The sequence below is a fragment of the Lissotriton helveticus genome, chromosome 8 (genome assembly GCF_964261635.1).
Source record: "Lissotriton helveticus chromosome 8, aLisHel1.1, whole genome shotgun sequence".
Lineage (NCBI taxonomy): Eukaryota > Metazoa > Chordata > Amphibia > Caudata > Salamandridae > Lissotriton > Lissotriton helveticus.
In genome coordinates this window covers 105,352,137-105,379,033 of record NC_136069.1, presented here as the reverse complement: position 1 = coordinate 105,379,033, position 26,897 = coordinate 105,352,137, and the positions used below count along the sequence as shown (strand labels likewise).

Below are 26,897 nucleotides of genomic sequence, written 5' to 3'. Positions count from 1 at the left end.
GTAATAGAACGTTTGATAGGTCCAGCCGAGCAGAGAATTATTCTAAACATGGATCATGGTTGGTGGAGGCTCTTGGGTGGAGAAATGCATCTATTCTGCAAAGAGTGTACAGTCTACACTGGAAATGTCCTACACTGCACTTTGAGAGTTTGGCAATTGTAGAAATTGTCTAAGTCTTTGAATACATGTTTGCTTCCGTTACAGAATTAAACATTAAATTTGATGTGATCAGGACAAAACAACACCAAAGTAGAAAAGACTGCATGCATTTCTATTACAGTTTAAAGTCATCAACAATTTCCAACGTACCACCACAGCATAAAATGTGCCTCGCCCAGGAAAAGGGTGCGTGTAACCACAGTTTCCTCGTTGACTTCACAAGGATAATTCATGAAACAGGACGACAAATCACAACAAAAAAGCAGTTGAAAATTTTATTAAAACAATGACAACTACAATCAAAACAGATTAAGGCATCCGAGACAAAATAAGAAAAAAATGGCAGCTTCAATAAATGAGGTTCAAGACCATGGTACAAAAATAGTTTAAATGAAAAGGATAAACCGGTGACAGAACAGTGCAATTCAGTCATTATTACTGCATGATCTCAGGAAGACATTACAGGCTTTATGTCAAAGAAAAAGTCTATAATAGTGTTTATGGTACTGCAGCAGGCCAAATACCTTTTGTACCTCAGAGCGAAAAGTGAAAATAATGTCCATGTGACCAACGGTGCACTACCTATGGCAACAATACACATAAGGGATGTGTTATCGATTCACCTTAAAAAAAATATAAAGTCAAAAGAGTTGGGATCTCTTCTATGAATACAGAAATTTCAAGCATGAAGATCAATCAATATGGACAACCTACTTTAAACCTCATGTGTAACCAGCAGACTAAAAAAAATGGTATCCAGGGAAGAGGATGCAAGGATTTTCAGTGGAACTATAACTGCGTGGCTGTGCACGTGCAATGTCATATCAATGAATACATGGTTCCAAGGTAATGCTAACCTAAGCTGCAAGGCAATGTATATAAATCTCCCCAAAGAGTAAAATTAACTCAATATCAAATAGACCGTCAGATGTGAACTTCCGAATCTTATTCTTCAGAAGAAAATCAAGGGAAACAGAAAACAGGGAATTTTAGGGATTCTTTATTGTTTTTATTTTCCATAGTCACCCACCCGCTTTTATTTGACTTAAAAGAACTAAAATCTACCACTTCAAAAAGTAGTACATAATTTAACACCCACAAAAGATGCTCAACTCTACAGGAAGTAAAGCGATATTTTTCCCATATTAAATTTAAAAGTTGTGATTGTTTTTTAATAAATAGTGCAGACTTTACTGTCTCTATTCAGTAGGTAACACAAAGTCATACGAAGAAGATGGCCATCACACCAGCTAATAAGGTTTGATCAATTAATAGACAATTTATAAAACTCCTTCTTGGGGACAAGTGCTTATCTGATCAAAAGGTCTGCAGAAAATAACAGCAGAGAAAAAAAGTTGGAGATGGAAAAAATATCCTACGACCTAAACATTTTGATCCCCACTACCTTTATTTTCTTTAGCCCATGACCATTTATTTCCTACTTGGCTGCACTGCACTTGCTGGCCTAAATACCTTATTTACTGCCCAATGTGTTTGACACAAGTAAAATCAAGACAGAAGATTCAACTCAATAGTTTGAAATTCCAGTTTACTTTTTTTTATTTTGTTCCACCAACTATATGAACATCTTTTCCCGCTTATTTCGTGTCCACTTACCTCTATAAACGCAGTTAATTTTCCAGGGGATAAAATGTTTTAAATTAAATACTACCTTCCACCGCTGTATGTAAAGGTACATAGACCTGCAGGACAGTGTCGACTGGTGGAAGAGCACTCAACGCTTTAGTCTTGATTCTGGATTCACAAGGGAAGCCCCACTGAACTACAAGGTGCCATGATAGCCCTTGTGGGATGCACTGGATCTACAACTTTGCAAGACCACCCCTTGCAGCACAAGTGATGCAGAAGACTAGACTCAATGACGGATAATTCCTGTGCTTGAAAGAACTGACCAGCTGGTGAAATGTTGATATCTAAGATCTGATTTACAGTATAGCTAGAGGATCCTTTTGTGTTAAGTGGGATTGTGGCATCACAGTGTCCAACGTCCCACCACTTTCTTCAACATAGACTGGCTGAAAACGGCAAGGAAGTCCCAATAAGGTGGAGGGACCCATTGCTTGCTGGACCACGCATATCTACTTCTTCGACGCACACATAAAAGATGTGAAAAATCCACATTTGTTTATGGAGGAGCAGAAATTGCTATTTGCCTCCAGTGCAGCACTGTCCCCCTTTAGTCTCCCTTCATCAATCACAGAAAGAGACAGTTTCTATCCTTAGAACATAGAGCACTACTCATTTTAACGCTCTATAATTTTCATTGCTCAGTTCAGTGCACAGGATATCAAGACAGGGTTAGTCTAGAGACCTTGCACATTTACCTTTTGACACTGATGCAATGAGATAAAAATGGAGAAAATATCACGTTGTAGTGTTTTTAGGACATCCATTTATGCCTGTATTATAAAAATATGAAGTAGTTTCAATTTTAGAATTCAATTCTGCATCTTGTAATGTTCCGGATCTCTCGAAAGGATGCGGACTCCAGCCTGCGGGGAGGCATGTAGATAGGACCACACCCGCAGTGTAATGACAACACGCCCAGTCCACATGGACATGGGCCAGACATTTTAGAAAATAATGCTTTAAATTATTCCCTAAGGGCACCAAACAAATATGCCCTTCATCACAACCATTTTGAACGTGTTTTTGGAAGAAACAAAAAATACTGTGGTATCAGTGGGACAAGTATCAATGCACTGGGGCTGAGCGACAAAATAAACCAAATCAGAACCTGCTGAGAAAGGGCTGTACATTTAGCAATAGGCTACAAACAAAGCTATACAGCGTGCCAGGTAGATAGAAAAGGCATAAAAAATAAAAATCTACTGTATAAATGAAATACCTTCGGCTACGCCTACACAGACTTAAAGTTTCAATAGTCTGCCACCTAAAGTGGCTGCACATTGTTATAGGCAACAACATTACAGTTTAACATGGTTATTCAAAGCACAATAAACACTACACAAAGGCTCCTAAAGATGCACAATGCATTCATCGAAGGTTTCCAGGTCATGCTTCTATGCCATCTCCTGAAACATCTTGAGTAGCCCCAACAGAGGCTGCGGTACCCTGGGCATGTCATCATGCTACAACTCAAGTCCTTAGGCGGACCCAGGTGTCTGCACCATAAAAGGCCTGTCAGGTTAAGAGGTAGAGGTACTTCATTTACTTCTTAGATGAACAACTGCAACAGCAGGGTTTCTTACACCTGCGATGGATGTGGCATTTCACCGCGGTGTGGGCTTGGTGTCTCAATTTTCCACCAGCAGTAAGGTTCGCCAAGACTTATAAGTGGTTGGATGACACTCATCAGGGGACTCAATACCTACCAGCAGACCCCCCCCCCCCCCATCTTATGCCCCCTCCACAGTGGTTTAGGCTACCTACTAAAATTCAGAAGCGAGAGGCTGGCACAAAGACAATAAATCTACGAGGCTGTGAATACTGTTTTCTTATTGCTTTTGCCTATTTGTCTATGAATTCCAGGTAGCCTGTACCATGCAATACCCATCAATCTAAGGGCAGAGAGGTGCCACATCACTGTATAGAACTGGACCCCCTCAGTGGAGGCACATCATGGATTTGGAAGAGATTAGATGACTGGAGTGCAATAGTTACATGAAGAAGCAAAACAGGTGCTTGCGTGGAAATGGAATCGCACATTCTTAGTTTCGCTATGAAGAAGTCAATGGTACTTAAAACAATTATTAGTATAGAAACAAACTAGGCATACTTGACAATGTACCTGGTTGCTACACACTCCTACATTGAATTGGAAACTGTTAAAGAGGCACCATTAATCCAAACAGCAGCTTTGGAAGCACAGCCAGGAATGCACACAGAACACTTCCCAATGTACCCCAAGCACACTAGGTCAAGGCTACGTCTTTTAATTTGAGATGGTGGCAGTGCTCAGCGTCTTTATAAATATCTGGAAGAGGTACCTCTCAACCACCCAACCCCTGAAATCACTTGCTCTCGGTACTGGGCATGAAAGGCAGTCACAACCCCCTCTTTTGAACTCAAGGGAGCATTAGCTCTATTGCAACTATGGTTTACAAGCTATATGTAAATTGTTTCTCCTAAAAATACATTTTTCAATTTTATATATTAAAATACCATGCGACAACCTGTGAAAAAATATTTCTCATCACCCCATCTGCCACAACACTAAAAAAAAAAAAAGTTTAAAAATAGCTGCTTGCGAGGAGTGGAATCTGGCCACCTCTCAAGCAGGCACCACTGGTCTCAGTTTGGTAAACTTAAATAGAATATTTACAGGCACATTTATATATAATACACATCTGTCCGTATTCACATGCATTGGTCCAGGGCTGCAAGGCCATGTGTAGTTCCGGGGCACATTTGCTTCAAGTGATTCCAGTTGCAAAGGTTGCCCCCTGTTCCAGCTTTGTAGGTTGGTGGCGTTCGGGAGATCCTCGCCTCACTTTTTGAGAATGTCAGCATACACAACAGATTCAGATTTGATGATCTCGTTGCTTGTACCTCCTGAGTGGTCTAGTTGAGCGTATATGACTGGGCCCTGCGAACAGATGCAACGAGAAAAGTCATTCATTAAGAGGTCAGCAGTTTTTAAAACCCCATCCAGCTTCATTCCTCTTGGCTGAACCTCTACTAAATATGATGCAAGTGTCGGAAATCCAGCACTATCAGACGGTCCCTACAAAAATTACTGCAGAGGAAGGGTACACAAGTAGCAAAGAGTGAACAATATATTAAAAAACAATATATGTATCATGTTTCTGATTAAGTGTTGGAAACTGGACCTTCAACTTTACAACTACACACCACAAGCACAAGGTTTAATAAGATGCTTAAGTAACTTCCAATTAAGCATTAGTGCCCACTTCTGCGGGCAATAGCGAGTGTCTACTATCCCGCCATAATGGATCAAAGCCACAGGTGAGGGCGCAATGATCGACTGGTTTTCAGAAGCCATTTTTACCCTGCAGGTAAGAGTAATAAGGTTATAGGCACCCCAAAAATATAGAGCACTGTGGGAGCAGGAGATGCCTCATCTGAAAGAGGGTAAATAGAAATGCTCCCTGTGCCTCTTCCGAAAAAGATATGGCTGGGATGCCCGAGATCCTCCTCTTGCTTTGGATGAGAAGAAAGCCCAATCACCCAAAGAAAAGAAGAAAATAAAAACTAGCTGAGTTTATTTAATTGTTTTAACTTTTGTCTGGCTGATGGAGTTTCTCTGTCAGCAAAATCAAAGCGAGAAGCCTGGACAGCCGCGTCTGACCAGGATATTTCAGAAGATACTGCTGGAGAATGAAGCCTTGGATTTCATCAAATCTTTAAGCCGAGGCACCTCCTGGTACATACAACAGCACTCCCTATTTTGGCCAGCGCGTGCCCTTAGGCTTGGGAGGAGATGCGTGGCCCATAGAAAGTAACCGAACTTGACAGGACGCGGAGCTGCCATCACAGAAGCCTCTTTACAGACCTGCAAGGTCAACTACAGCCTGCACAGCTTTCAGTCTGGCTGGGTAGATAGCTCCAAGTGTTCCATCCTGTGTGTTAACAGGAAACTAAGCCTCTCTGTGGGGGCTATAGAGCAGTAATGTCAATATGAAATGGTTAAAAATCAAGCAATCCAATACCATCCCACAGAACTAAATGGAGGTTATTCTGAAAGGATCACTTAGTCAAGAGCAGCAGGTTTAAATGGATCCAGTGCCAGGTGAACTCTGCCCAAGTCTGCAGACAATACAAGCGCTACTTACACCGAACACAGGCTCTCCTGTCGGGGTGCTCTCAGCAGACCATGGATACTCCTCTACTGTTAGGCCTTCAGGTCCCAGAGTCAGACCGGTGATACACAAAGCATCTAGCTCCCAATTCCTTTTCATTACGTGGCACAAAGTGATTACCCCCTGCTTGCCAACTGTGAGATGGTCAAAAGCTCCAGCGAGCAGGCACCAGCTTCACTTTCTTTCTGAGATGCGTGCCGCTGTTCCTTAGTGCTGACAGTAAACAGTGTTAGAATGGACCATGCTTTTTCTAGTGGAATCTTCATAATTTTCACACGCTTGGAATAGGGTCCTTACTATAGATTTAAAAGGAGGTAGGTATTAAAACAAAAAAAGACCACAAAAATAAATTATAATGAACAAAAGTCTTTCCTGCACCGAACCAGTCACACTTAATGAAAAAGCCCAAAAACAAAATCTTATTTCCTTTACTCAACAGAACCTCACCAACGTTCAGAGTTACAGAGCGCCTACTTGGAGGACGCCTTGCTCAGTTTTGCATCCTATTCAAGCATCTGTCACTGGAACACTCATTTAATCCATCTAAAATGACTTGAGGGTTGACAATTGTGCCTGAAAATTTGCCGCGCAGTCAGCGCCTAGCAGCAGTGTAAAAATGCAAAGCAACCACCTTGCTGCTACTTTACGAACTATTAGTAAAGGAATGTTAAGAAAGTCAACTATTAGGGTAGACTGGTTTGTTTGACAAAGGATAAAAATGTCTGCTAAAGAATGCAACCCATCACTAATGCTACAAGTGGCTGTGATGCTCAATTTCACCGGTAGTATGTCACCACTCTCCTCTTTTGCCAGAATACAACCTCAATCAGTGACATCTCATTGTTTAGTAGGCAGAGCCTGCAATACAGAAACCGTTTGTGGGAATAGTCTGGTCTTATGGTCCAATCTGGGCTCGACAATGAAATGGCAAGGTGGTCAGCAATAAGTCTAACATATGTTACACATCTTTCTAGAGGAAATGCTAAGGAGTGGAAATTCATACGCAGCAACCTTACCCTGGCCAAAGCAGTTAATAAACTAATAAAGCCAGAGGCAGCATTTCCTCTAACAATTATTTGCTTTTTTTATGCTGGACAAATTTAGCTTCGAATGATCTTGTCCAAAATATACCAAGATGTATTTCACACTTTACTTTTACATTAAACGGATTCATTTAGGTCTGTGGGAGGTTTGTCAGCAATATCTCGAGTGTTCGGCAATGTTAATGTTCAGGATATTTGTAGAGCCCACTGTTGCCCAAGGGCGTCCTGGCGCTATATCAAAGAGTACTGTGGAGTGTGCATTAATGAACATATTTTGTAGAGTGTGATTTATTAGTAGGCTGTGAAGAGTAGGGATTGGAGGATGGTGCTTGGGGGTTATAAAATGGGAGGACTTAAGTGGGGATTGTGTAGGAGCTGCATGAGATCCTGAGCTAGGATAACCTACCTGAGGCATGAAAACGAAATGTTGTGTCCCTTTGCCTTTTCCAGACCCTAACAGGATAACAAAGGAGTGGCCACAGACACAAACCTCGTCTAGGGGCACTAAAGGACATGTGGGAGCTTAGTACTTGAAGTTAAGCAGCTTCAGGTGTAGTGTAGTTCCTATATTCCCAATAGGCTCTGTGCATTGGAATAGTGTATCCTGTAGTTTAGACGTAGAACTGAAGTCTACTAGGTCTCTACCGAATATACTAGACTTAATTGTGTGTGTGCCAGCTAGCTCAGAGGTCACTAGAAACATTCTCGAATGAACAAGAAGGGATTAGTTTCTGACAACCGCTTAAAACATGACAACTTTGTTCCCCAAGAATAAGAAATATAGCTCTAGAGTCACGGAAACATTAGATAGTTATTTTCCGCAGTCAATCGTGCATGCTTCGTTTCACCAGAAGTGCAGAGAAATAGAGAGACGGGCGTTTTCAATAAAATATATTTATTGAACAGTCTTCTTTCTCAAGCATAAGAAATGAACTGCTGCAATCGTAATACTTGCCGTAAAGTACAAAGTGTACAGTACGAAGAGTATTATAAAATAATATTGTAAAAGCATGATATGGGTTCTAAGCCATAAAATACCTAAAAAGCATAAAATACATACAGTGATAAATAATGACTAAAAGTACTCGACTGGTGTTTTCTAAAATATGCCTACCCCGGTGTACCTAACCTAGGTCTAGTACAAGGGAAGAAGTAAGTGAGGTGTAGCCTAGTTTTAGTATTCTTTGCCAAGAATCTAATCCAAGAATTCTCTTAGGGTCTAATCAGCTCCGTACCTTGGTTTAGAATGAAGGAGGTCTTGTATCTCTCTCTCAGGACTCGATTTCCCAGCAACCCACAAGGGTAGCCTGGAAGCACTGGAGCTGGATTTCTCGGCTGGAGAAAGTACAGCATCTCTCAGTGCGTCAGCTGGAGGGTCGGCCTCGTTCGGCACTTGCTGCAGCAGGGCGCGTCGGGCAAGTGGATAGTCAAACTGCTCCAAACCACCATGTGTTTGTTTGGACAAGTGTGGGCATATTTATACCTTGAAGGTGCAGTTTGACGTAAAATTGGACATAACGTCATTAGAGACTTAATTCTCTGAAAACTCCATGAGTTCTTGGATAAATTAATATTCATGCAGGGGGAAGTCCCTGACTGCTGAAGGCGGGTTTTTCCAAGAAATCGTTGTAGATTTTCGGAACTAGTGGAAGTAGCCAAGCCGTATTAGGACTACTTGAGCTATGTCTTAATATGGTTATGATTTCTATGCCTATATAAGGATATGACATTTTATACCTATATAAGGGCATGAATCGGGAAAATTACACTAGGGTCCTAAAACGCTATACAACACCCACTCCACGTATTAGGTCTAGGATTACTAAATATATAAGCATAAAAAACATAACTAAAGCATGTGTTCATAATCCCACCCAAAAGAGGAGATGCATCAAATATGGTACATACACATACATGAGTATTTGTCTCGCACGCATTTTACAAGCAATAGCTGTCATTAAAATATGTTATCTAAATGAAACATGAAATGACAGTCATGAAATGGCTCTAAATTTACAGAAGAAAAAAAAAGTAGAGACCATTTCATAGCAGAATATATAAACTGGTAACGTTTTCATGAGATAATGCCAAATATTTGTCTATAGTAAGTGTCAAATGAATTTCCTGTTTTCGAAGAATAGTTCTATTTTAAGCAGATTAGTTTGTGCCAATGGAAAAGTTCTATTCTGAAAAGGGAAGAAAAAAAAATTCAAATGTAGATTGCCGAAACATACAGTTCCCAAGTTTAGAGGGTTTGTTTTTGAAAAACCGAAGGCCAAATTTCAGAGTTCATGGAACGCTGTGTGCACTTTCAAAAGTTATTCTCGGTGTCGGGAGAAAACATCAAACCATCTAACCTGGCAAAGAAACAGTCTACCACAGTTGGTGAAAGTGGAACTACTTCATCAAGTAGATCAAATGTGCATAGATGTGAAGCATCGCCAAAAGCATCATTCTCATTAGCAATGTTCAATGTAGATGGTACCTGTGTGCCTGTTCCACGTACCTCACCAATAGCAGGATTCGCTGGTGAGATCTCAATGAGTGCCGTCATCAGGATTGGCAGCCGTTGGGGGCAACACAATGCATGAATCGTTACCGGACCTAGCAAGGCGTCAACATCCGTTGGCAGTGCTGATGGAAGTGTAAGACAGATGTCTAACACGCATTCTTCTCCGCAAAGCAGGCATCGTAGAACAGGTAAGATGCAATCTTGCCAGATTGGTCTGAATGAAAGGAACCAAGTGGTATTCAGATCTCTTAAACGAGCCAAGCCAAGAATCTGTGTAATTCTTTCATGATACCGCATGGCCAGGAGAGCCCGTTCCATTGTAACCTGGGTATCGTCGGTGACTGGACTTGCCATATCGGAGCAGGAGAAACAAAAATAGAATTCCTGCTACAAGTCTCAAAAGTAGAGGCAGACCACTGAACACAGAGTGCACGAAATTTGGAAAAATGGCGAGGACTGCTTCGAATGGTGTTAACAGTCCTGAAAAGATCGTCTTAAATACATGTGCGATGCCACTGGTATCAGACATGTTTAAGATTTGACCTAGCATTTCTGCGAAATGTACTGGGCAGTTTGTTGATAAGGCATGCATCTCTGCAGAAGTCCTTTCAACTTGCAGATCATACGTTTCTCTAGACTAGGTCAGTGGCACCGTTTTTTGTAAAAGAATGGCTTTCATTCTGCTTAAAGTATCAATTCGTATAGAAGAGATATTCAGTGAAGGCCATAACGCCGTCTCCCGGCCGGTCTGTATTACTTTTTGGATACATTACTTGCATACAACAAGTGACCCTGACCGACACACTAACCAGATAGGCTTTTCCTGGCAACATGCCACAACTGCTGTGATCGTTGAACATAACGTAGCTCCCATTGGAAAGCTGCCTGAAAATCGGTTCTATCACGGCCGCTGGAGTACTGTGCAAGTGGCAAGAAAGGTTATTTAAAGAACCTTTGCAGGCGCCATGTAAATTAATACCTTCACATAAAAGTGTACCCCTTAGTGAGTTTTTATAATTTGTTGTAATAAGAAATACCTCCTCTCCCCCACTCCAACATTTGTGTGTGTATGGTACATTCCAGGTTGACTTCATGTATCCTTTACCCAACCATTCATACAGGCCTGCTGGTATATTCTGTAGACAATACTGAAATTGGAAAATCATCACTGGTATTGTGATGGTGCCATGTATTATCCATTCAACGACAGGTTTCTCAGAAACTGTCAATGGTAATCTTTCCAGTTTTTCAATGCTCAGCATCGTATAGTCTGCTCCTCTTTGTGCCAGAGAGATTTGTTTATCTGTAAGGTTAAAGACAGTAAACAATGACATGGTATTGATTAGACGCCACAGCACATAGCCTGAACGGGGATTTTGTAACGTCCAGCCTAGTAGCAATATAGAACGCAATTGAGACTGGCCATGTTGTAACATCAGCAAATCCTGTTCTATTATGTCAATGGCAGATGATACAATGCTGTCCAAAGAATAAATTCTTGAGGACAGTGTCGTTAACCCATTGTCCACTACAGAGAGTGCTTTCTCTAAATTAATACAATCAATTTCTCGTATTTTTTCTGCAGTTTCCATTTGCGTGATTTTCCAAGCTTCATTGTAAGCAGAATATATACCGGCGTATGTGACATGTTTTTGACGTTGTTTACGAGGCCCAAATAAGAAGTCTCGTAAGTGAACGTCTTCTTTAAGTAAAGTCAAGTGTTGTTTAATTTCTGGATGTGTGGATTTCTGTAGCCAATCAAGGCATAGTTTTCCTACACTGTATGTGGTGACTATCCCTGGATGTTGTCTCTGGGAGTATCTTGGATCTGGCCTATTCATTTTGAACCCTTCTGTTTTGTTCATGAATCTATCTTGACAGTTATTCGTGTCTATGGGCCAGATTAACCATAGTTTCCAATCAGGATTGGTTCTGTTGTGTTTTAAAATCTTTTTCACGTCTACCTCCTCATCTGCAGTGCCATTACTGTCAGGTGTGGCCTTAGGTATTGACAGTTTGTTTAAATCTTTTATCTTAGCTAAGCCAAGACATGGTGTTTGTTGAACAGGGTCATTCAAAAATGCGATTTTTGTTCTGGTATAATGCAGGCTTCTAAACCCTGCACCTGCCATTCTTTTGTGCCCCAGACAGTTTTTGTCTCAATATTGTCTCTCCAAAAGTTGTACCCTAATGTAGACAGCTGAGCATAAAAGTTTGCAGAATAATTTGTTTAGTATTGGCCAACATGTTTTTCATTCCTGTCTTATTCACATTTTTTAAATGAAACGTTTCTGGGTTTGTGACATTAAAACCTGTAAAGTATGGACATTTGTCATAAAATGTTTTAGAGCTGCCTTGTGGCGGCGTTGGACAATGTTCCCATTGATTGTAAGCAAAAACATTTCTAGGATTTACAGATTCGTGCAAATTATGGTGACCAAAATTATAACAATACAGTTCTTCATAACTTGTTGAACCTTCTAGGTGTTCATGTTTTTGAAATGTTGCTGACATTTCTAAATCGTACATCATATTATTAACAGTTTCAAAGTCCCAATCATCAGAAAAGGTGCTTGATGAAACCAAATCACTTAAAGAAACCTTGAACTCGTGTGGAATTTTCAGCAGCTCCACTGGGCCATAAATGTCATAATCAGTTGTGTCCCATGCTATACCACCAGGCATAGGAACAGCTGTGATGTTCACTGATGACAGGTCTCTTCGCTCACGATGAGATGACTTGTAAGGTTGCAGGAGCAAGTTGATGTTCTTACTTGCTATGTCCATTGTACTGAATTTCCATCTATCATTTGTCCCAAACTAAAAACAATAATGAGCCATAGTAGCAGAAAAAGTACACCTAATCCTATCCAAAATTCAACCCATGGCGAAACCAGATGTTTTCTCAAGTTGATGAAAGAGTTCTGTTATTTTTTCTTTAAAATCTTTATTTGCAGGCGTTATTTCTGGTTCACTGGGATCCTCAGAAAAGTTTTCGAAGTTGATAAAATAGCCAGAGGCAGTTCTGTCAATAGTTAGTATTGCATCCGGATTTTTTGAGATCACTGGAGTTGCTTCCTCCTTTGACATGTTTGTATAGTCAGATGCATTATTGTAGACAGGAGTTTCTTGACGAACTGATATTTGGGTACGAGTTCCATGGCTGTGTTGCAAAGTCCTTCTTTTCTCACTGCAGGTTTATCAAAGGTGATAAGTCTTTCAGTTTGAACGTCTTGAATAGTAGCCAGATTTGGTCATCTGCTACTTCTTGGGAGTCCACTGGGCCTACTAATTACCGGCCACATGATGTGGTTTTACCAGGTCAATTGATACTCTTCCGTACACTGATCTTGTTCAAAGAATTGCTAAGACAGGTACTGCTTTTCTATAAGAAGGCCCAAATTCCTTCTTTACCGCGATCTTTTCACTGACTAGATCCACAATCTTTGGAATCCAGACAGGTCTTAAAGGGACAGGTGGTTTTTCCTCAGTGGTCATTGGGTTTTGTGTTGTGTTAATCAGACTTCTCGTTTCGTTTAAGTCCTGTAAAACAGCCAAACGGTCTTTGATATCAAAGGGTTTCTGTTCCACCACTGAAGTTCGACAATCAAGATCCTGTATAAGCATTCTAGTTCCAAATAATATTTATTTATTTCAAAGTTTTATATAGCGCGAACAAGATCTTCACAGATATCAGAGCGCTTTACATAGAGGGGTACATGAGGGAACATAGTCAAACAATAAATCAATAGATCATACAGTACAGATAGGTGGCTGCAAAGCCCATCACGTGAGTAATAAGACAACTCATACAAATAAGTAAATGGGTCAAGCATGTAGTACAAATCGGTGCAGGGTGTTAACAGAGTTCGAGATAATAGATCAAGTGTATTTAGCCATGAGGATAGCTTTTACTTCTTTTTTTAAAGAGTGTAGTGGAAGAGATAAGCCTGGTTTCGGGAGGGAGTGAGTTCCAAATCCTAGGCGCCAATCCTGAGAAGGAGCGCTTGTATGTTTTTTCCTTCCTGAATCTTCGAGGTTTCAGCAGAAGATTGTTTGTGTCTCTCGTGTTTCTAATTCCCCCAGAGATTGTCAGTTTCTGAGTGAGGTAGCCGGGTGAGTTTAGGTGTACCGCCTTGTGTGTCATGCAGGCGATTTTCAGATGTATTCTGGCTTCAAAAGGCAGCCAATTCAGGGATTTCAAGTCAGGGGTAATATGGGAGTGCTTTTTTGACCCAGTGATGAGTCTCGCTGCAGCATTCAGAGAAGCTCTTAGTGGTGCGGTAGTAGTTAGGGGGAGTCCGCAGAGGGCGGTGCTGCCGTATTCAATACGTGGCATGACTAGTGCTTGTACTGCTGTTTGGAAGTCTTTGGCTGGGAGGTAGGGTTTAAGTTTCCTCAGAGTATTGATCTGGAAGTTCGCTCCCTTTGTTGCCTTGCTGATATGTTGCTGCATGTTGAGGTTGGTGTCAAGTGTTATGCCTAAGGATTTTGCTGAATCCACTATGGTCGGTTGGACATTGAGTGCTGTTAGGTGCTTAAGCCATGTTTGTGTGGTAGATATTTTCGTGGGAGGTGAGATCAGAAGGAACTCAGTCTTCATAGCGTTGAGTTTGAGGTGGTTATCAGCCAGCCAAGATTGGGTGCTTCTGATCGTTGAGTTCAGACGCAAGATGTCTTTGGGGGATTGTAGCTTGAGATATAGCTGAGTGTCATCGGCGTACATGTGAAAGTTTACGTTGGATGCATGTAGCAAGGAGGTGAGAGGTTCCATGACAAGGTTGAACAGAGTTGGGGATAGAGAGGATCCTTGGGGGACGCCTAGCGTTACAGGTATTGGCGAGGACATCAGGTTGTTGCTCTCGAATTTCTGCGACCTGTTGTGAAGAAAGGAAGTGAACCACTTGAGAACAGTTCCAGATAAACCCATTCTTGTGTTTAGTAGTTCTAGTAGATTCTCATGTTTAACGGTGTCGAATGCTGAAGAGAGATCAAGAAGGATGAGGAGGCAGGTGTCGTTTTGGTCTAGCATTTGAAGTGCGTCGTCAATTATGTGAGTCATAGCAGTTTCTGTGCTGTGTCCTGCTCGGAAGCCTGACTGGTGGCTGTTGAGGAGGTCAAATTGCTCAATGTGTTTAGTCAATTGTAGTTGTGCGCATTTTTCCAACAGTTTGGCGAGAGTAGGAATATTGGTGATGGGACGGTAATTGTTGAGATCAGAGGGGTCGGCTGTAGGTTTCTTTAGTAGAGGTGTGACCTGACCAACTTTGAGGGAGTCAGGTATGCTTCCTTGTTGGAGAGAGCTGTTGATAATTTTAGTCCAGAGAGGGAGAAGCAAAGGGGTAAAGTCTTTTACTGCGGAGGCAGGGAGGGGGTCCGTGAGGTGATTGGATGGTTTCAGGGTGCTGAGCAGTTTGCCAATTTCTTCTTCCGAGTATGTGTCGAAGGTAGACCATGTAGCATTGTTTTTTGGTTCAGTGGGTGCTAGGCATTGGGGTTTGGAGTAGAGGCTTGCGTCAATGAGGAGATCGCTTTTTATTTTGTCCGTTTTTTGGATAAAGAAAGCAGCGAAGTCTTCACAGGAGGGTGCCTCATGCCTAGTGTTGACCGGTTGGGGTTGTTCCTTGGATTGTGTTTTGATTAGCTCAAACAGTTTTCTCGGGCGGTTTTTTGCTTGGTCGAGTTGGAGGCTGAAGAAGTCTGCTTTTGAGCGTTTTATTTTCCTGAAGTAGGCGTTTCTCTTTTTCTTCAGCTCTTTTAGGTGCATTGCAGAGGGAGCTGATCTCCAGGTATGCTCTGCCATTCGCATGTCTCGTCTATCCTCATTGAGACTCCCGTCGTACCATGGTTTGGAGATTTTAGTAGAGACTCTTTTCAGCTCCATAGGTGCAGCCTCATTAATTATAGAGGACATAGCGTTGAGATAGTGGTCAGTCAGAGTTTGGACGTCTGTAGCGCCTGTCGGTGGCAGTAGGAGGTTGCAACTGTTAGGGGGCAAAGAGCCTGGGTTGAGCTTTTTCGAGTCTCTTTTCCAGACTTTGGGCTTGGAGAGTTGAGCCGGGTTAACTTTGACTTTTTCATTGATAAAAAATGTGACAATATGATGATCTGACCAGTCACAGGGTTGGATGGACTCGAGTTGGATAGAATCCTCTTTGGAGATGATCAGGTCGAGGGTAGAACCTTTCTCGTGGGTCGGGCTGTTGCATATTTGGGTGAGGTTAAGTGCATCGAGGAAATTTTTAAGACTATTTACCACTGCGTCGTTGCGATCGTTCCAGTGGAGGTTGAAGTCACCAAGGTATATTTGGGTGAGTTGCCGTCCGGAATTAGTTGAGATCAACTCCATTATTTCTTGGGAAAAGGTGAAGTTGTCCCTGGGTGGGTGGTAAATGCTGTGAAGCGAGCATATCGGTTTGCCCTCACTAATAATGTCAAGGCATATGTATTCCCAGGATGTTGGGGATGGTAGGGAGGTGGAATTGACTTTCTGAACAGAGAGGTTGTTCCTGTAGATGCATGCGATTCCACCACCTATTTTGCCTGTTCTGTCGAGCCTGATAATGTGGTAGTCAGGAGGAACCAAGATGTCCATTATAGGTGTCGAAGATTCAGTTAGCCAGGTTTCAGTCAAGATGATTAGGTCAAGGTCCCGCGATAAGAGGAGGTCAGCAATGGCGGCGGAATGTTTCTTGGCTGATCTGCAGTTGAGAAGAGTGCATTTGAGACGGGGTGTGTTGAGGGTGGTAGATGGTTCTAGAGAGAGAGGGACTTTTCTAAGGTTATTGGGGATAATTCATATGGAGTGATTCTCCCCAGATAATTTATTGGCAGATTGTTAATACTACGTTGGACACTATTTAGATGTCTGACCTACCCGTCACCCGAACCTAATACCCTAGCTGTTAGAGATTGCTTTATGTCACGTTTATTTCTTTTCACTAACGCATTTCCCTCAGGATGGAAGGGACTCGAAAACCACAATGCAACGCCCAAGCTGGCCATGGCCTCCTTGTAAGCACGAGAGCTAAACGCCGGACCCTGGTCAGAATGTAGCGTGCCCATTGCACATGTGCCGATAAAGACTCGCAAATCTTTTATAACAGTTCTGGCGTCAGCCGAGCGCTGGGGACACATCCAAATGAATCTTGTCTTAATATTTGTGGGACTGCGTACATCTATGGCGACGTCTGCGTGTAGATAGTCTAATGCTGTCTAACAACGGTGTCTGAGCTGGGCTTGTTACACTGTAGTTGGGTACCTGGTGGTCTTCGAAGCTATGCTCGCTGTAACAGGTATCACAGTTAATTCCGAATTTGTAAATGTCGACGCTCATTCCCGGCCACCAGTACATCTCTTCTAATTATATTAGAAATTGCAAGATCCCTTGATGTGTCAGACCCTCTCCCAGATGTGCAGCGTGAACCAAAGCACCTCTTGTTCCTGTTTGGAATTACTCTATTCCCCACTCCAGGGATTTGAGCAAAAGGAACAGAGTTTGCATCAATTATGTATGTATTACCGAGTGGATAGTTTAGTGGTAATGCTGCATAATTGCCTTTCATTGAGGCATTCACTGCTAGCATTGTTTTACCGTCTATTTTCGTTTTTGAACGAGTGATTGCAGCTACGGAAGTAGTTTGCACAGTTGCCTTCGCGGCTTCATCAGCCAATGAATTCCCTTCAACGTGAACGCCATCACGCTGATGACTGTGTATGAATCACGTGAGTCTTTTGTAGTTCTTTTTGCAAAAGAACTACTTGTTCCCATAGCAGTTTATGCTTAATTGTGCCACCTTTAGCGTCTTTGAAGCCATTCTGAACCCAGTTCTGCAAGTATTCATTGTAAGATTGGACGCAGTAATATGAATCGCACACTATGAGTGTGGGGAATTTGAGATCTGTATTTTCAAGGCTATCTTGAAAGCCTATAGTTCAGCTCGCTGAGCTGTACAGTCTCCGAGGGATTGAGTTTTTGTGACCATAGGTCTAAATTTACCTTCGTGCCAGCGACCTTTAACAATCGCGCTCGCAGCACTGTAAGCTTGTTTACCCCCAATTGCGGACTGTGCTGAGCCGTCTGTATACATTATACAGCCGTAATGTTCGAGTGGCAGAATTTCAGTCAGCAGAGGACATTCTAATTCCTATTGTAGGAATTCTTGTGTTTTCAAATATGGGTCAAAAACGTATTCAACGTCTGATGCAGCAAGAGAATTAACCCATTGTATCCATCTCGGATGTAGAGCTTTTGCATTTGAATGCTTGCTTTTGTCACTGCCTCTAAGGCAGGTATAGGTGTAACGATTTTAATGCGTTTACCCTGTGCAAGGGCTCTTTCTTTTGCTACAGCAGTCTGAACCGCTATCAGTATCTTTTCTGTTGAAGCGAATTTCATTTCAGCTTGTGTGTACAAGTGTGACTTGTATGCTATTGGTACCGTCTCACCTTTGTTAAAGGTTAGGTATGTGAATCCTCATCTCCCTGGGATGATTCGGATCACTAGGTTGCACACGTTGTCGTGTGTTTGTAACTGTGTTTTTGCGAACATGTCTGTTTGACCTGAATGCAAAATTTGTGTGTTTGTGTCCAATTAGTAGGTTTGAAATCAGGTTTGATTAGTTCGTAGAGAAGTTTAACCCTTTCTGCGTAATTTAGAACATAAGTTCTTCCAAAATTCAGGAAACCTAGAATGGACTAAGTTTTCCCGCGTTTTTGGAGGTTGGAGCAGCGCACATTTCTCTAAAAAATTTGCTGCCAGGCTTTTGCCTTCACTTGATAACTCCTATCCCAAAAATAGGACGTTGAGGTGGGCAATTCGTCATTTCTATTGAATTTATACCCTTCAGAAGCGAACCCCAGTATGATAGTGTTCACTCTTTTCAAGTGTACGTCCACATCATCATCTGTAAGATAGATGTCATCGACATAGGACAATGCCTCATCATCGTACATTTGTAGTAACTCCGTTACTCTTGCTGAAAATAACCCTGGACTATTCTTGAATCCCTGGGGGAGGGGGGAACGGCAAAATTGTCGCTGTGCCCCCATTATTGAGAAAGCGGTCAAATACCTCTGGTGCAATGTTTTGACAAAAGAAACCATTTGAGATATCTAATGTAGTTTTATATTTTTTGCGCACAATGTTATTCATCAGTGCTGCACTATGTGCATTTTGTACTGCAAAAGTTTTGCAACAGGAGTTTAGATGTCTGTAATCTAAAACTAGACAATATGAATTATCTGGTTTGGAGACAGGAAACAAAGGATTGTTCATTGATGAGGTGCATGTTTCAATCACCCCTTGATATTCAAGTTGATTTAAAATCTCCCTGACCTGTTTTTTAGCTTCCTGTTTTACAGGATATTGCCTTTGCATTGTTGGTTGAGTTTTCAACTGGATTTGATAGTGAGGGGAATCCTCATCATATCCTACATGATTTTTGTATAATTCTGGGGCCTGGGCTACAGCCCATTTCCTGGCATATGTGTATTTTTTATGAATTGGAATGTGATTTGAGAAGGCTGGCATAATTATATCTTCGCCATGTGGGCACTCCCTGACAAATTCAGGTGGCCAGTCTTGTTCAGCTAGAAGGATGTCATAATCCTTAGCGAGCTTCTCCCAAAAGAGTGCTCTAATTTTTCTTGGTTTGTCCCCCTCCATCCGCAGAGTTAATTCATATAACTTATGTGGTACACTAACCCTGGTATCTGCAGTCTGAACTTGGATGCTTTCATTCAAGTCCACTGTCTCCAGATGATCCTTCAGGATCTTGCAAGCTATGGTTACCTCTGCTGCGCTGTCTAGCATTGTCTGGGCCCACTCCCCTTTCTTGAGCTGTGTCCTCAAGATTCTCGGCATGTCTGATCTTTAGACTTGCTACCTTCTTTTTGGTGAATTGAGTTTTCTTATTTTTTGGAACGTGCTGTTCGTCTTTGGACTTCACACGTTCTTCTTTATGTTCTGATTGTCCTCTTCTTTCGGATTTCTGTGAGGAAGTCTGAAAGGTACGAGAGGAACGTGTATCAATATCTTGATATCTATCAGGTTTTCTCAAATTATCCCTATTTCTAAGGTGGTATCTTTTTTCAGAGGGCTCCTGTTGAGGAGACCTTCCTCTGGACTGTGAACGCTTCTCTCTAGGAAGTGTTCGTTTGGTGTTTTCCCACTTCTTCTTAGGAGTAGTGAGATTATTTTTAATAAAAACGTTTTCAGGATTTTCAGTTAGTTGGGGTTTTACTGGTTTCCCACCCAAACTATCTCTACCTAGTTCTTCATTTGATTTTTCAATAATTCTGGCAAGTTCAAAAGGTTGTTCTGTTATATCGGTTTCTTTTAGTTTTTGGCGGATCGCCACTGATACCGCTTCACCTTTTATGTTGGCTAATAGTATAGCTGAGACCGGTTTGAAATCTTTTAGTAATTTCATACCCAGATTTAAGGCCGGTTCTGGACCGTATTAATTTTGAATCTGTCTTAGAACATCTGGTATTACCGCCATAGACGGGACACCATGTGTTTTTGGGTACATTGAAACAAAGATTGTACCCCATGTGTCGCAGTCTTCTACGTGTGGTGCAATCCCTATTGGTAAACAGATTGTTAGAATACTGTTTCTCATGAGGTGTACTATCAGGAAATACTGCCTCTATTTGAGTAATTTTTTGAGCTAACCAGAACGGATTTTTTTACCGTTTTGCGGGCAATTTACCAATGACGGACTGTATAGTCTGTGGTGTAATTTTGTTTGTGTTCCCTTGATGAGGGATGTGCTGTGGAATTCTTACAGCTGGTTGGACTGTTAAAAGTTCGCATGACATATTGAACCAGCTGCCTGTGTATATTTTGATCAGCTGTTTTAGCTGAGCTAACAATTCAGGAGCTGTCATTCTTTCAATGTCAGGATGTGGTGTATAGCTGGCTAGTACTGGCCATGTGGCTCCTGGTCTACCTAGTGGACCGAGCCTGGTAATGTGATTTTGATGTTGTAGGGCGCCATTAAACCAGAGCTGATGCTCTTGGTAAGTTAGTGGAATTTCAACGTTGTCGAAAGGAACGTATTCCGCTGGTGGTTCCTCTAATTTATAGTAGTGGAACTCGTGTGTTGCATTTGCTGCAGGAAACAGAATCCATGAATAGAATAACTGTCTGCCGATATTCATGTGCCTCTATGACAAATATTACTTTACCACTTCTCGATGATACGCCTTTATTTATAAGCTTGTAAGTGATTATTTTTCTTACATTTACCGGGATGATTATAGCATCCGGGTCATCTTCATTAAACCCTGTAACGTCAAAAACTGTTTGGGCTGCTGCTGCAGGTCTATTCCTTTTGTCGTCACTCTATTACAAATATTACTTTACCACCTCTTGGTGATATCCCATTTTCTATAAGTTTTATAGTAATGGTTTTCCTTATATTTGCCGGGATGAGTATAGCATCCGGGTCATTTTGTTGGAGACTTATGTCATCTAAAACTGCCTGAGTTGCTAATGCAGCTCTGTCCCTTTCGTCGTCACTCATTTTGTTGACCGAAAGTTTGCAGAGCAAGTTTCAAGGGAACAAAGATTAGGTGCACAATATTTTGGAACACTGTATCCTCAACGTTGAACAAACTAAAAACTAATACATAGGATTTTTCCATCCTACTCCGTTTAATGCGGATATTTTATCCTTTAACCCATTCCAGACGTCTATTGGAGTATTTTATGGGAAAAAGGGGTCTGTGTGAAAAGCACGACTGAGTTACTCTAGTATCTAGTGTTAAATTATCGCCTTACCAAACGTTGGGCGCCATGTAGTGTAGTTCCTATATGCCCAATAGGCTCTACGCATTGGAATAGTGTATCCTGTAGTTTAGACGTAGGACTGAAGTTGACTAGGTCTCTACCGAATATACTAGACTTAATTGTGTGTGTGCCAGCTAGCTCAGAGGTCACTAGAAACTTTCTCGAATGAACAAGAAGGGATTAGTTTCTGACAACCGCTTAAAACATGACAACTTTGTTCCCCAAGAATAAGAAATGCATCTCTATAGTCGCGGAAACAATAGATAGTTATTTTACTCAGTCAATCGTGTATGCTTCGTTTCACCAGAAGTGCAGAGAAATAGAGAGATGGGTGTTTTCAATAAAATATATTTATTGAACAGTCTTCTTTCTCAAGCATAAGAAATGAACTGCTGCAATCGTAATACTTGCAGTAAAGTACAAAGCGCACAGTATGAAGTGTTATAAAATAATACTGTAAAAGCATGATATGGTTTCTAAGCCATAAAATACCTAAAAAGCATAAAATACATACAGAGATAAATAATGACTAAAAGTACTCGACTGGTGTTTTCTAAAATACGCCTACCTAGGTCTAGTACAAGGGAAGTAGTAAGTGAGGTGTAGCCTAGTTTTAGTATTCTTTGCCAAGAATCTAATCCAAGAATTCTCTTAGGGTCTAATCCGCTCCGTACCTTGGTTTAGAATGAAGATAGTCTTGTACCTCTCTCTCTGGACTCTATTTCCCAGCAACCCGCAAGGGTAGCCTGGAAACACTGGAGCTGGATTTCTCGCTGGAGAAAGTACAGCGTCTCAGTGAGTCAACTGGAGGGCCGGCTTCCTTCGGCACTTACTGCAGCAGGGCGCGTCGGGCAAGTAGATAGTCAAACTGCTCCAAACCACTGTGTGTTTGTTTGGACAAGTGTGGGCATATTTATACCTTGAAGGTGCAGAGTTTGACGTAAAATTGGACATAATAATGTCATTAGAGACTTAATTCTCTGAAAACTCCATGAGTTCTTAGATAAATTAATATTCATGCAGGGCGAAGTCCCAGACTGCTGAAGGCGGGTTTTTCCAAAAAATCGTTGTAGATTTTCAGAACTAGTGGAAGTAGCTAAGCCGTATTAGGACTACTTGAGCTATGTCTTAATAGGGTTATGATTTCTATGCCTATATAAGGATACGATATTTTATACCTCTAAGGGCATGAATCGGGAAAATTACACTAGGGTCCTAAAACGCTATACAACACAGGATGTCCAAAAATGGTGGGGAGGTGGCACCAAGGCAAAAGAAGTTATCTTGGATCGATTCATTTTCACCCGTTCCTGCCTTACTCTTCCATGGTATTATCGCTCATTTGCTTTGCATAAAAAAGTGACTACACAACCAACGAGCACCGCACAATGGGCCAAAACAGCCTTAAAAAGCACCCACTGGGAAAATTCTTGGCCAATATGTCATGTCCAACAGATCCGGTACATTGTCCTGATAACTAATGGCTTGACAAGGGCAAAAAAGGTTTGCACAAGACAAAGCTCAGGTAACAGTACCAGACCTACCTCTTGCTAGCATAAAGGTCGTGTGGTCAAACTTTGTGACCTTGTATAATCGCGAGGGGTATGCTACTGAGGTGACTTGGCTGTCCGGTAGAAGGTTGCAATGAGGCTAGAATGGTAATTGAAGCAACTCAGTGTTGCTCAAAGAGCACAATAAAATGCATGCTATGCTAAGTTCATTGCAGAGTTTGAAGATCAGCCACGTGCATCTTTATAGAGGGAGAAAAAACGGCAGCAAAAAGTCTGAAAAGATCATGGGGTGTGGTGGCAGGGCTCCACGTTAGGAATAAACCAGTATGAGAAAAGCTTTTCCAATCAAAAGCGTTTGTTGGGCAGAAGAATTAGCAAGAGCCACAGGGATGGGGTGAACTTTGTAAGACATGGGAAGGACTGCACAGAACGCACACACTTAGCCTTAAACAAAACTGCTGTAGATTTTGTTTATGGTCCAACTACTACGATGACAGGGTACCCACAAGTTGAAAAGAGTAGACTGCCATCATGCAAGAAAGAAAATCTGTTACATATTGCCTTCCTTGTCTGATTTTTCACCAATGAGCATCCTTGAGAACTACACCTATATTGATAACATCCCAAGTGTCTAATAAATTCTCCTAGACATTGTGCAAATGAGGCCAGAGATGTGTTTGTGGTGTACTGATCAAAGGTATATGTGTCGCTATGGTTTGTTCATTCAGCCTTGAATAGAGTGTAGAGCAGCAAGAAGCTTGCTGTGTTGAGTAGATGGGGTGATTTACTTTTACCTCAGTTTATGCTTCTATGTAGCTTATTTATGGTCGGGAGAAAAAAATACCACACATTTTCCACCAAGTAAAACAAACCACACATTTTACAACAAAAATAAAACCAAAATAAAATCATGTGATCACAGATGCAATAATAGCTAGCACCTCCAGTTACCATATTCGCAAGAACATCATAATAATCAGTAATTACAGATTTTGCCATTCAATATGGTAGATTACGGCTTTCGTTATTGGATTAGTACAGCCAAGCCCCTAACATCGTAGAAATGCATAATACCTATTTATTAATGTGCCAAGAGTTTAGCAAAAAACAAAATACGATCAAAGGTTTCCTGTGCTTCTGTATACACTATAAATATCCCTATCAGGAACTACAACTTCATTCCAGGACGCCAAAAAAATCTACAATACGTTGAAAACCAAATCAGATCCTTATCTATGCCAATATATCTGTACCTTGACCAGTTAACTTATTATGCATAAAAAAGGGACCACAGAAAAACAGTATGTTTGATAGGCCTTCTTTAATAAGGCACAATATGTCGCATTACAAAGTCCTAAAAATGCAATTTCGGTCATTTCAGTAACGTAATTGATTACGTTTTTTAAATAGTGTTTTACTCTGAAGAAAAAGCCACAGCTGGCAAAAAATATCAAACCAATATTTGATTAGGCGATTATACAGTGTCTGCTCCTGTATCCAAAACAAGTGTATTGGGCGGGATTCTCCTAATATATGAAACTAATGTTAATGCAAGTGAGCAAACCAATCTCGATTTTAGTGTAATCATCTCCACAGATGTACAACCTCCAAAACAAAGCTGCCATGCCACACCGGGTCCACCGAACTGTCCACTGGGATACTGGTCACAGGAAAGCAAAGATGCCCAATAGGTTAAGATGGGACCTCTGCATGGCACACCATCAGCAATGGACCTAGAGAAGGTGTGGGATACAACGGGTGCCATTGGCTTTAAAAAACAAGCATTTACAATGCAACGGTTTCGCCTTTGGAAAAGTTTGAGCTATTGGCATTGTAAATGACAACATTTGTATTTATGTGTTGGTTTTGAAAACAGATAAATAAATGGCATTGTTATTTACATTGCCAATAGCTCTAACTTTTCCAAAGGCGAAACCGTTGCATTGTAAATGCTTGTTTGGGGACGTCGTGGTCCCCTCTGATCCTGGACCCCGATGCCAGGGCACTTATTGCATTATTGATAGCTACTCTTTTATGCACGCACACTACACGCACAAACATACTTCCCAACAACACATTCCAGCATATACACGCAAAAGCCTCAAACACACCTAGCACTTCTTCTGGAGGACTCGTTTTCAGAGCACACTCGTGACGTGCCTGTCTTCAGTTCCATCGAGGAGCACCAAAGAGCAATGTTTGCATTACGACCCCCAATAGCGCCTGAAGTGAGGGTGATAGGGCGCTGCTGCACCCCATAAATCGTTGATGGAGAGTTCACATGGAGAAGTGACAATGAAGAGGCGTGCCTTCAGGACAGACTGTCCGGTGACGTGCCGGGCAACTTCGCCTGACAAAGCGCTGCAAACCATTGTAATAGGAGAGCTGTGTATGCTATTCCTTTCTCACTGCGCGTTTAGGGTATTTTGTGCTTTTAACTAGAGGCACGCTTCTGGGGTGCAGCTGAGAGGAGATTGTCACGGCATTCCACGTAGTGTCTCATACGTAGGTAAATAAAGAGGGGTTTCTTTACGAAGTACACTTATCTTGATATGTATATATCAGCGGCGCAGGAAGAGCAATCAAGGCACCTGCGTCAAGTGATGGCGAACGCCAGCACTCCAACTCTGTAAATTGTCCCAGCACCACTGACAGACTTCCCCAACTGACTAGTTTTAATAACCCTTGGTCCTCCCTCCACCCACACACAATAATATGTACCAGTTAGCTTTGCAACAGCGTGTCCGGATAATAACTGAGAGGTGAGGCTATAAAAGTCGTGCCTTCACGACTTTTCGTGCTTTTCGGTTTCTAGATAGGGGATCATCTTTTCCTGGACCTCCTCGCATGATTCCGTTTCTAGAGACGTAGCCATAAAAAGTGCAGCTGGTGCAGTGGCACCGGGGCCCAAGGGTCTTTCTACACTCCAATTATGTATAGCTGCTTCTTACTGCCAAACCGGGGGATAGGAGGGGGTTTGTTGCTCGCATATACGTAGTTTTTCTCTTTGTTAGTTACAGGCGCTTCCCTTGTGCTTGTCGGCAGTAGGAGGTAGGGTTTGTGGTTAGGGATGGGACGAGCTCACTGCGGGGAGGCGGCGCCCGTGTATCAGCTGCCACCTGCCCAGGCTGCTCGCTTATTCTGTTCCTGCAGGCGACGCAGGCTGCAGTGAGAGATGGGGCTGTCTCAGGACGCCGCCTCTAAACGGGATGGTTAGCAATTCTTGTTTGTGATCGCTGCGTTGGCCATGCCCTTGGGGGCATCGCCGCCCACCTTACTTGCGTATTCGCATTGGGCTAACGTTTTGGGTGACTTGCACACTCTTCCCCTAAATGCGCTGATCATCGCCAGAGCTGATCCCGGGGTGTACCAACCCCCTCCCCTCTCCTGACTACTCCCAGCAGCCTCCCTCTGGCTATTCAGTTACCAGCCCCGATGAGTCGCCTGTGCCAAGCTCAGCACCAGCACGGGTCCTCTCGGCGCGGCGCGCTCCCCTGGCACTTCCCGCTGCGTCCGGGGCTCCTCTCAGAGAAGCAGGTGAAGCAGGCGCCTGGTAACTGCAGAGGTTCTCCTTGCGCACCTAGAAGACAGTAGATGGGCTCCGAACACTTTAACTGGAGGTTCCGCAGTGAGAACCAGCGTTACCTACCAGGGAATTTCTGTGAATGACCCAGTGCGTCAAGAGCCTCTCTGCCTACCTGTGTACGAGGAGCGTCAAGGATCCGAGCGGCCAACTTTCGCCAACTTCTCCACTCTGCCACTCACTTTAAAGGAAGGATTGAGCGTACATTCTTCGATGATTCGGACGCCCAGTTGCAGCCCCATCCCAGCTGCTGCTTCTGTGGCTGAAACGTGGGGTGGTCCGAACGGGCGGATGCCAACCGACGCTGGCCGCGAGGACCACACGCAGCTCTAGCAGGTACTGTGAGACGACTTCCAGAGTACTTACCCTTTATCTCATTTGGTACACATGGCAATTAAGTCCAAACTTAAGTACATGCTAAACAGTTTCATATCTTGCACTTTTTCGATATGCCACTGGCACCATAATGCCCAAATGACGCACGTCGA

General features: G+C 42.3%; 1 protein-coding gene across 2 annotated transcripts in view; it reads right to left on the bottom strand.

Moving 5' to 3' along the window:
- Positions 1-420: 420 nt before the first annotated feature.
- MPZL1 (myelin protein zero like 1) overlaps positions 421-26,897 on the bottom strand; it is a 144,490-nt gene continuing 118,013 nt past the window's right edge. For both annotated transcript variants that reach the window (XM_078656704.1, XM_078656705.1), the window contains exon 6: positions 421-4,729. In XM_078656704.1, the coding sequence (XP_078512830.1) occupies positions 4,631-4,729 (99 nt within the window). In that variant the 3' untranslated portion in view covers positions 421-4,630. The remainder of the gene's footprint in view (positions 4,730-26,897) is intronic.